This window comes from Arachis hypogaea, chromosome 5 (assembly GCF_003086295.3).
Source record: "Arachis hypogaea cultivar Tifrunner chromosome 5, arahy.Tifrunner.gnm2.J5K5, whole genome shotgun sequence".
NCBI classification, from domain to species: domain Eukaryota; kingdom Viridiplantae; phylum Streptophyta; class Magnoliopsida; order Fabales; family Fabaceae; genus Arachis; species Arachis hypogaea.
The window spans coordinates 8427046-8438976 of record NC_092040.1 but is presented as its reverse complement, the minus strand read 5'-3'; the positions used below and the strand labels follow the sequence as shown (position 1 = coordinate 8438976).

General features: G+C 31.9%; 1 protein-coding gene across 1 annotated transcript; it reads right to left on the bottom strand.

Annotated features, from left to right (window-relative positions):
• Positions 1-3449: 3449 nt before the first annotated feature.
• On the bottom strand, positions 3450-10254 carry LOC112803218 (uncharacterized). The gene is made up of 10 exons (XM_025846729.1): positions 10074-10254; positions 9696-9842; positions 9428-9568; positions 9147-9227; positions 8919-9065; positions 8722-8805; positions 8052-8496; positions 7008-7930; positions 5445-6593; positions 3450-4903 (listed from the first exon to the last, which is right to left on the bottom strand). The coding sequence occupies exons 1-10, from the start codon at positions 10252-10254 to the stop codon at positions 3450-3452; spliced, it is 4752 nt and encodes a 1583-aa protein (XP_025702514.1).
• Between the last annotated feature and the right edge of the window lie 1677 nt (positions 10255-11931).

The following is an 11931-nucleotide window of genomic DNA, read 5'->3' as shown; positions in this document are numbered from 1 at the left end:
TATATAAAGTATATTAATAAAATAATTAACAATTTGAAAATATTAGTTAACGTTATTGCACATGTATCATTTGAAAAAAAATTAAAGGACAGTAGATTTTTGTATTTGAAATCATTTTAATATTTAATAAAAATAATTATTCAAAAGAATTATAAGCTTTTTGTTACGTCAACTAAAAAAAATAATTTTTAAGTTGATATATTTTAATAAAAGTAAAATGTATTTTTTATTTTTAAAATTTTTTAAAAGTTAATCAAATATTTAAAATTTTAATTTATTTTAATTTTATCTTAAAAGTATAGACTTGACAATTAAAATTTTTAAAAAAATTATGATCTATCCAATAATAATATATGACTACCATATTTGATTAACTTGTGTTAAGAATTATTTTTGTTAACTTTTTGTTAAATTAGTTCAAAATTTAATAAAAAATAGTAGTTAAGAATATATTTAATGTAAATTAAAAATTGTTGAGATAAAAATAAATTAAAATAAAATAAAATCTTTTTAAAAAAATTTACATATTTTAAAAATAAAAAATATATTTTAATTTTTTTAATTTATTTTTTTGTTTGATAACTATATTATAACTTTCTAATAATTGGTGAACTAAATATTTAAATTTATTATAATACTATATATACTAATTGAATTAGAGAAGATCATACTCCCGCTTAAAAATCATTTTCAAACTTATTGTCATGAATAAAATATGTTAATAATAATAAAAAAACGTATCTTTCTCTCTTCCACTCCCACTTGTATATACAGATATACACACATTTACTATTACTACCATTCAAATTTAAATTTGCACCTAATTTTTCACCAATCAAGAAAAAGATGCAACTTTTAATAAGTTAGAATATTAAACAGTTAGGAGAGTTGGAAACTTGGGATGCTCAAGAGTTAGAAAGCTGGATCAGATCAGGAACTATAGTTCTTGAGTCTTAGTGGATTTAGATAAGAAGTTCTCCTCACTAATTACACGCATTAAGAAAAATCAAGAGAAATAGATCACTTTCTTGCCACCAGTGGTCTTATCCTTCTTGGAGTTGTTAACCTTGTCAAGGAAAGGATTACCGTTGATGGTGTTGACGGTGCTAATAACGGTGCAGCTGATGATGCAATTTCTGCAATTTTTTTACCATGCCATCCGCCATAATTCTACAGGAGATTTGTAGCTTACCCCATGAACAGTCATCTGAAATATAAAGGTACTTATGAGATCTGATTTGAGAGTCTCCGATTATAAGAGCGTTCTATTTCTAATAATAACAGGTGTATCTCTTTTTCGGAGATCATCAAATTATATTATTTTTGTTTTTGATTTTTCAAATTGGATTTCTGTTGAATAGATTTAGTTTTACACATGTTGGTTTTCACTAACATAGTTTATCTGATGCAGAGATATTGCAGATTTATAGATCATACTGATGAATTTGACGGGTTGGTTATGGGATTTGCGTCGATCTACTTCTTCACCAGATTATAAGTAAGTTAGTGAGATTCTCAAAATGTGCCTGCATAACTTGATCTGTTTAAATTAATAGATTATGCCTCCATCTTTAAATTTAACAAATTAAATTAAATCTATTGTTAATGTTTCTGTAAATTTTATATAATTTTTTTTTACTTTTATTACGTGTTTCCCTCTTAATTTGTGTGGAGAGTCCTGCTCCTGACAATGGTGGATAGGATGATATTTAGATGAAAATTGGCAAGATTGTAGATAAAGTTTTGTTAACAAAGTGGTGGCCACTCATGACAGAAACTTCATACTATGAGGTAATTAAAAAGTAAACAATATAAGAACATGATGTTTTTTTGTGAGTATAGTTGATAGTTTTTATTACAATTGTATGATTATATGTTTATTGATTTGCCTTTTTATCTGTTATACATGATAATGGCAGTTGGCTTAATTGTTTTGCATACTTTTATCTATTTGCCTTTTTATATGCTTCTATGTTTCTATTTAGCTTCATCCAATTTGTGAAATCTCATATGTTCAAACAACTGATAATATAAGAGATTTTTTAGGGATATTGCTTCCATGTAAAATAATACAATTTTACATAGAGATGGTTTTGTAATGATATTTTGCCAAAACTTATCATCTGGATAAATTTATTGTAACTTTGAAGTGTAAATAATCACTTTTAAATTTGAAATGTTTATTTATCATATTTATAAATGTTGATATTTAAATAGTCATTGCTTGTTTTAAGGTAGATGATTTTTAAATAAATTGATTTCAGCCAACTAATCAATGCAACTCGCTGGATAACGATTCTATTGCTAATTCTCTTTAAATGTTGTTACATCCATGTGTGAGTGTATTTTTTAGGCCTAATTGAAATTTTCTTTGCGTGTATAGTGTTGTTTTACAACATAATTAAAAGGAACAATGGGAATACATTGTTATTTTGATAGAAGGTGCTGTCATTAACTACATTTCTCTCATGGTGAGAACTATACTGGCACACCAGGTATGTTACTGATTCATAATATTCATCTTTTAACTTGTATTTTTCATGCCTTGATGTTTCATAATATTATTTGAGCATTGGATTGGGTTATCTTTGTTGTGTGTTGTGGACAATAATTATGTGTTTTATTAGTTATGTATATATTAGTTCAGATTTAGGTGATAATTTTGTTTTAGTCTGACTAATAATTGATTTCAGATTTAGGTGATAATTTTGTTTTAGTCTGACTAATAATTGATTTGTGAGTAGTGTTTTTCTTGTTATAGTTGATCACATTGTTACTGTTTTAGTATATATGTATATGCACTATTCAAATAAAAACTTGCTACAAATAACATGAAAATCATAATCATGATTAGAACAACAAAATATGTCGAATTCCAGAAATTTTTAAATAATGAAAAAATAATTGAGAATTATCCACTGCAATCTCTAGAAACTAATGGAGAATACCTCTCGTGACATAACATTCTCCGTCTCTCTTTTTTGAATTGTCTCCTGACACAATAGTAAGTGAACTCAATTAATTTGTCTACACCAGGCACCTAAAGATAAAAATGTTCATTAGTGCACATCAATAATTGAATATATAAAGATAGCGTGGTTCAATATGAAATTTGTGGTGATTTGGGCGAGTCTATCCAAAATAATATAGAATGCTTAAATAAAACTCTTCAAATATATAAATTACCTGAGATGAACTTTGATATAAAATGTGGCAGACATATAGCCTTTGTCAAACATTCCTAAACACTTCTTTGAAAACAACATTATCTGTCTCATTGCTCCTTTCTTCTTCATGACATAAGAGTATCTTAAGACCTTTTTTATTTGTAACTCTCGAAATAGCCACATACAATTGTCCGTGGGTAAAAACAGGCTTCTTTAAAATCAATCCAACTTTTGATAAGGATTGTCCTTGACTCTTATTAATTGTCATGGCATAGGATACCATTATAGGAAACTGTCTGCGTTGAAACTTGAATGTATTCTATGGTCAGATGGACTAAGGGTCATCCTTGGAATAAAAACTTTCTGACCAGCATTCTTTCCTGTCATGCTTTTAGCTTCAATAATGTGTTTTCCTAGCTTTGTTATCACCAATCGGGTTCCATTGCATAATCCAGCCGAGTGATCAATATTCCGTAGTAACATGATAGGTGTTCCTACCTTGACTGTCAACTCATGGTTTGGAATCCCCGAACACCTAATTGTGTTTAGAAATTCTGGAGTGTGTATTGATGCGATTAACTCATTAGATGGCTCTGTTGGACATGCTTTGTCAGAACTATAGTATGTTTGTGATTCACGTGGATTTAAACTCATCATGTATCGGTTAATCTCATCTACTATTTGCAATGTTGGGGCAAGGATAGCTCGATCTTCGACTTCATAGACAGAATTTGAAGGCCAAAACATCTCGGGATAAATTGCTCTACATATAGCAGCTATAGGATCCTCCCATTCTTTTATCAGAATGTCATTGGGAATTTGAATTGTATCAATTCCATCTTTAGACTCCTCGCATTTACCATTGCCAATGCTTAGTATCCATTCTGCAAAATCCTTTAACTCAGACGAATGTACATTAGCATCATCCGCTTGTAGCCGCATATTTCTTGTTAGTTTCAACATGTTGCAACTATTCCAAATGTAGGATGAATTGATAGTCGCATTCACAATATCCTGCCTGCTTCCTTTGGGTATAACAGGGAGTATTTGTCTAAAGTCACCACCAAACACAATTGTTTTCCCTCCAAAAGGTTGCTCTTCACTATGAACATTCTTGAATCTCAATAAATCTCGCATTGTCCTATCAAGTGCTTCTATACAATGCTTATTGACCATGGGAGCTTCATCCCAAATAATAAGTTTTGTTTTTATGATCAATTCTGCCAATGCACTGCCCTGTTTTATATTGCAAGTGGAAAACTCATCAACATTAAGTGATATTGCAAATCTTGAATGAGCTGTTCTACCACCCGGTAATAACAAAGCAGCTATGCCACTTGAAGCTACCGTCAAGACAATTTGACCTCTTGATCTTAACCCTGATGCCAATGTCTTCCAAACAAAAGTTTTTCCTGTTCCACCATATCCATATAAAAAGTAAACACCACCTACTCCATCATTGACAGATTGCATAATCCTATCATAAACATGATGTTGTTCATCTGTCAGCTGTTGTAAATAAAGGCTATGTTCATCAGCTAATCTGTGTCTATCATATTGTTGCTCATCAGAAATTAACCGATTGATGCCGCTTGAAACCAAATGAGAGGAACACATTTCCATATCTGGAAATGGCATGGAAGAGAACTCTTTTAGACTCTTGTTGTAAGTCTTCAATTTATTCTCAATATCTATAAGAGTTAGATCCTTCAATTCCTGCTCTGTTAAACTTAAATCTGTGAAAGACACCAACGTAATGGAGAGAGTTAAATGTGTAAAAACACATAGAAGAAACTACTATCAAGATCACTTTTCAAATTATTATCATTTTACAATATACATAATTTCATATTCATAAACACATTAAATGGTAATTTAACTTTTTGAGTAGTTATACAGAGTAAAATATCTTTTTCCTTCTATTTTTTTACATTAATATTGATTGTATACATTCTAAATATGAACAAACATTGTTGATAATAATTTCTTTTCGATCATAAAATCTTACAATCTCGTATGAAGTAGTCATTGTTAATGCCTAATTTACAAAAAAAATTAGACTTTGTTCAACTAAATTTTTATATCATGAGAACTTTTTATTCTCTATTACCACTCTTTTATTCTATAATACATTTTTTTAACCAAACACTAATGTAATAAACCAACCAAAACAACATTATAAACCTAATCCGACCTATTAATATGTATTGGCCAGTTGTATTATGTACAAATTAATAGTATGTCAGATAACTTAGGGGTAAATAAACTTTAGAATACCTGGATTGTCAAGAATTCTTTTTTGCCTATGTAGAATATCATCAGATAAAATATGCCACGTGTTGTCCCATACATATTCTGGCCTTGTCATAGAATTTGAAAACAAAAGTGTTGCAAACAATTTTCTCAAATATTCTCCGGAACCCCAATTATTTGCTTCTTGTATTGCATCAATATATTCTCTGTCATCATCTAAAAGGCCACGTGCATAACATGCATCTCTGAAAGTTGAGTACACAGTTCCGTCAACAGTTCTGATATCTTCATAGCAAGTAGGGCCTTTGACTAAATTCAACAGTAGTCTTAAATAGTAAATTTCACCAGATCCAGGAGGCACAAAAAAAATTCTTCCAATGACTGCATGCGATTTTCGTGGAACCCATATCCGTTCTTGGGCTTTCCATACAAACTTAGTAGGAAGCTCAGCAAATGTTAGGGACCTAGCCTCTCGATATTCTTTATTTGCTTCAAACCAACCAAGAAACATAGATTCCTTTACCGAAGCCTCTCTAGCTACCTCATCTAAGTTGTCATGGTCTTTGAATATCACATTTTGCTCATCCGGCAAATGAAACCCCAACCTAACGACTGAAGGATCTCTATAGTGAATGCTATAACCGAAAATCCTCCAAACTGCTTCACATGGAGATATGTATCTACAATCATAGTACATACTAATCTCATCGATTTCATCACTTTCTACGTCTTCACCAACACTTTTGTAAAATGCAGTAGTTACACGATCATTCCCTTTATTCACATACTTAAACAAATATTTAATTGATCTCGATTGATTACACCACTCAACATTAATGTGTGCACCATACCTCAGCAGCAAAAATCTATTATGTGGGACTACGTAACGGTTATCGAGATCAACACCACTTTTATTAATAATCCTCCCATCATCTCTGCGCCTGTATAATGGATAGCCATCTTCATCAACTGTTGTCTCATCAACAAATCTTTTTGGAAAGTGCCTTATGCATTTTCCATTTTCCATGCACGGTGATTGTTTTCTAAAATTGCCACATGGACCATGCATCATATGTTTTTCAACGGCATCAAAATAAACAGGATCTTTTTCTCTATCTGGAATCTCAGCTGAAATAATCTGGTCTATCTCTTCTCCAGTGGGATATTTATCATCTGGGTGTAGGAAAATTAGTATGTGGGCATGAGGCAATCCGCGTTTTTGGAATTCAATCGTGTACACCACTAAAAATATAAAAATTTATTATGTCAGCCTTTACTTGGTATAATGATTGTTTATCTAATAGCTAATGACTCATTATTATAAGCTATGAAATGGATAAAAATCATCACTCATTAATAAATTAACATGTGACTGCATCTAAACTGCTCTAAAGCACTCTATTCACTTTCAATATGATCACATTTTAATGCAAAAGACATATAACTTGCTCAAATAAAAGGTTTATATTCATAGAAAAATATCTCTATTTTTCAGGTTCTGCATATCAAAATTAACCCTATATTTATAAACAGGTGTAAAATAAAGTTGCTAAAAAAATATAATTTGGAGTATAGTCAGTGAGTCACCTGCACTAACCCTCCCAAAAATGCGATTTGCTTTGATGTCCTTGATAAGACAATCCAACTTCACCTTAAAAGCCCTGCAAACCATGTCTGGTCTATCTTCTGCACGTAGTTCTCTATTGTCAAAAAAATCTTCAAGCTCTGGCCATTTAGGATTACATGTAAATGTAATAAATAGGTCTGGATAACCCACAACTTTGCAAATTGCCATTGCATCTTGATAATTCTGTATCATATACCTAGGACCACCAGTAAATGAAGAAGGTAGTATAATTCGCTTCCCTTTACATGAGGGTGTAGTTTCACCATTCAAAACAGCATCTTTTATTCGTTTGTACATTTCACATCTAAATTTGTCTTGATTATGACGTATATAATTCAATCTAGATGATTCAATCATTGAATAAGCATCCACCAAGAACTGTTGGAAGAGCCTCCTTGAATACAACAATGGAGATCCATCTGCTAGTCTCTCTTGTATTCTAAAAGCAAAAAAATCTCTCATAGACATGTGTTGTCTCCCTTTTCCATCATTAGATGTAGGTTTGCTGAGAGAGATATCTTCCTTGAAACCATCCTCACCATAAGGAAATAAAAGAGGGTATTGTAATCCAAGATAAGCTGGATTAAGTTGATTAATCCGTTGTAATTTCCCAGTCTGTGTCTCTACGACAATGTCTCTGTCATTCTTATCAATATCAAAATCACCCACTATTAATGCAGCAATCTCATTTGTTGACGGAAGATTATAGCGTCTACCATCCTTACCCCTTTTACCCAAGAGCCTAAGCTTCACAGAATTACGTGAGTCAACTCTCATCGACTCCCTAACCATACGAAAGGCCTTTACCAGGACATTGTGCTCGTCTAGCATCTTCTTTAAATCCTTTACAATATCTTCATGAATTAACTGGTTTTCTGCTCTGCTGTACACCAACAATAATGTACATAAGATATTTAACATTTTCTAAATAAGAAGTCTCAATACTCTCCATTATAGAATCCTAACAGGAATTTGTCGTTAAATTTTAGTATTTTGTTACAAACCTGAAAATGTTCATACAATTCTGGATTTCATTCTGTGTATCATACACATATAGCTGAGCAAACTTGGCGACATTGCCTTCTGGTGGTATGAGGCTACCCATCAAGTGATAATTTTCTCCACAAAGAATGAAGGTAGCCGGTCCTTTGCTGCGATTGATGCTTCGGTCTATCTTTGCACCCATTGAAGTGAATTGGAACATGTTATTATAAGCTCTAATGTTGTCACGAAAGTGCTTGCTTTTAGGACTATCTTCATACAACAAATTGTATAGTTCCTTTGGAGCATCTTGTAAATGGGGTATTTGAACTTGGCCTCCTTTGCAACAATTTGTGTATTTAGGTTCAGTTGCTTTGTAGTGCTTGTTTGTGCGTTCATCATACCAAAAGAGTGCATTACAATACTCACATTGATGCATTGGATCTCCAATGCTCAAGTATTCAGGACCTATAAACAAATAATTAACATATTACATAGTATTCTAGACAAAATTCACTATCTTATACTAAAATAGCCAAAGTCACTGCACCTGAGCTTGCATTGTTATGTGTTGTTTTGGGCTTGTTTTTCAACAGTCTTATAATACTTGTATCTGTTTAGCAATGCTATATAAAGTGAGATATAAACATAACAAAACTTTTAATTTTACTCATGTTGAAAAACTTCTAATACCTTTTCCAGCTTGTAGTGTTCGTGTGTTGGATCCTACAGCTGGTGGCGATGTCGTTGGTCCCCTAATAAACTTCCTTTGCTCTACTGGGTCAATATAAATATAGTATATTATTCAAATTCTAGACTAAGTACAATTTAATCAAGGATCATATATATAATATAAAACCACTAAACATATATTAAAAAAATTGAATTGCCTGAAAACTCATTGCTGCACCGAAATGAATTAACCTCCATATTGTTCATTTTCCCTATGTCTGGATTTGTACTTTGATCGAGACTAACTTCTTGTGTACTTGTTATTGAGCTCAAGTCTAGTTCAATAATGCTAGAATCTCTCCTGCCTAAAAATACAGATATTTATTATCGCCCTCTTATTTGCAAATACACTTGTCTATTAAGCTTTGATAACAATAGTGGAATACCTCCCGCAGATTTTTTATGAATGGTATGCCTTTTTCCAGCTAGTTTCAAAGCTCTCTCTCGTCTGGCATTCTTGGCATCATCTGTGTAGATTTGAAGTATTAACTACTTTGCTTAATGATAATGTACAGTAATTGCATTTTCAGTTATAATGTATGAAAAATATTGTCAAGATATAAATGATTGTAACTACAACAACCACCATGAGTTAATGATGGTCTTTGTATCATAGAAGTAGATTTATCAAAACAACCTGAATATTATTTTTGCTAATATAAAATACCTCTCGAGTCAGGTGTCTTGCTTGCTAGATTTCTTTCTACAGGAAAACCCAAATTAGGTTCGTTGTTGACCGTGCCTTCTAACCTTATGGAAGTTTGTATGCTTGTGTCACCATTTTTCCAATAAATATTATTCTCTTTTCCTGCAAGGTAATTTTTATATAGTTGTATGGAACCTGATTGAATCGGACGCGTATGGCTTAAATGTATTAGCAATTTCCATGGTGTCAAAGTATAAAGTTATTATTTAGTAAGAGTATTAGTTATTACTTGACAAAGGAGTTCCCATCATATGATTTAGTTCACTATCTCGAGATATTGTCGGTCCCATTATCTTCTTTGTTGGTGTCCTAATATTATCATACAGATTTGACACATCAACTTTCCTCTTGTTCTTTAAATATGTATGTATTTCTCCTGAAACCAAATATACAAATTATATTATCCTCTTAGAAAGTTTGACATATCCGAACACAATATGTACTTTGTCAGCTGGCCATGTAATGAACCTAAAGATTTAACGATTTTTAAACCAATAAACATCATTTTGCATTCTGTATTCATTATTCTATAATCTGAGTTTTGTTCATAGTATATTTTAAAATAAATGACATTAATAACCCATATGCTTATGCACAAATATGATACCTGAAGAGGATGTGTCTGAGTTTAAGTTTATTGTTTGAAGAGGATTTCTGCACTCCTTTTGAGAACCAGTGTGAACTTCGTTTGATATCCTTGCCTTCTTCCTCTTCTCTTCAATAATAGCTCTCCTTTCTCTTCTTGCTATGGAAGCATTTGCTTTTTCCATCTTTTGTATATTCTCCATGTTAAGCCAGTGTTGATGATTGACTTAAACAACCAATGTTCACAAACTTTTTTTTGTTAGTATTACATGAGGGGTAATCGGACAGATAATATGATGGAACTTTCTTGGTATTTGTGGGATTTTTTGCTTCAAGTGACCAAGTTCTATCACCTGATGGCATAGGTGATTTTAATTGATACCACTAACTTATTATTGAGTATTGGTAATAGCTATTGGTAGGAATAAAAAACCGTTCGGTGACATAAAGTATGATACTCCTTAATAAGCTAATTTAGATAATCAAATGAAATTTTACTTTTTGCTCGAGTCAAATTATAATTGACATTACTAATTTGTTTATATATTTAAAAGATGTTTAAAGGTTTTATAAGTATTGCATAGAGTTTTAATGGCAAGATGTGAATCCATATTATGAAAAACCATATAGATGCCTGTTGAGAATGATTTATCCTCATAAATCCTATAGGTTATTAACCTCCTTTTTCTAAGTATATATATTGCACATCTGATGGCCTGAATTCCTTTAAATTAACAGAGGTTCATTCTATATTTTTTATAATCTATGTAATGGATTTGTTATATCAATTTTATGAAGTTTATTTTGCTATTTTAATTGGTTTTTATATATAAAGACATCGTCAACTGTTTGGGATGTGAGGCTGATTAAGAGATAGTTATCTCTTCATGATGTTAATTTAACTTTTGACAACATATTAAGGTCCAGAATACAGAAATACTTTTCTAAAGTCCCAATGAGAATGAAAACTTGTTTGCATAATTTTTTAGTTGTAGTATACACATGCATATATTCCATCAACACAGGCTGCACATTGTTTGGCAGACTCCATTAACCCTTTTATAAGGCTGGATTACTAACAAAAGGTAGCAGTTTACTTAATATTGGTGAAGCATTACTCTTACGTGAACAAACTGTAAAACAAAGCTGGCTCAAAACATGAAATTTACAACCATAATAAAAATTAAAAACATTGCTATAAAAATTTAACTCCAAATTACACACACATAGAATAGTAGAGTAGAACACACTAATATATGGAGGAGGTTTCTGGAAGTGATTCAAACTGGATAGAGTCCTTGCAAGTGCATAGAAATAGACTTAACATAAACATTCTCGTTCCAGTTCCTATGGAGAAGATGCTTCCTGCGGGCAGTCATGAACTTAAATCTTGATATAAGAAGATCTGTGCTCTCAGAGTCATTCGCACTCCCAAAGCTACCCCGAAACTCCATAACAGAAATAATGTCCTTTCCCACAAAGATAGTTGGGTTGTATGGGATACCAATTCCTGATACCTTGATCATTTTCTCCCACCCAAGTTTATCATTAGCTTTGGGAGTGATTTCCCAGACAACAACCTCCCTTGTGAATCCAATATTGTTATATGATATGAAACCAACGCCATTATTGAAGTTTGTGAGTGAATTATTTGATGATCTCACTTCATGTGGAACATTAACTTCAGAAAATAATCTGCTCTGCAGAGAGAAAGTGATTATAGAGGTTGGTTCTTCAAATCTAACCCCTTCCCAACCTATCCAATAAACAACACCTTTGTCTACAATATTCTTTGGGCCAAGTTTTTGAGTCTTGGTTTGGAAATTACCGGAGTAGGTCCACTCTGCTTCGTAAGAATTGTAGAGAGTCCATGAGAGTAC

What these genes read in the sequence shown, in the direction of transcription:
- LOC112803218 (XM_025846729.1), bottom strand. Translation starts at nt 10,254, where the DNA reads ATGGAGAATATACAAAAGATGGAAAAAGCAAATGCTTCCATAGCAAGA. An exon ending in CAAGACACCTGACTCGAGAG is followed by an intron (nt 9,228 to 9,427) that starts GTATTTTATATT and finishes AAATCTACACAG; the next exon opens with ATGATGCCAAGAATGCCAGA. An exon ending in TTTTGGGAGGGTTAGTGCAG is followed by an intron (nt 6,594 to 7,007) that starts GTGACTCACTGA and finishes TCCTACACCCAG; the next exon opens with ATGATAAATATCCCACTGGA.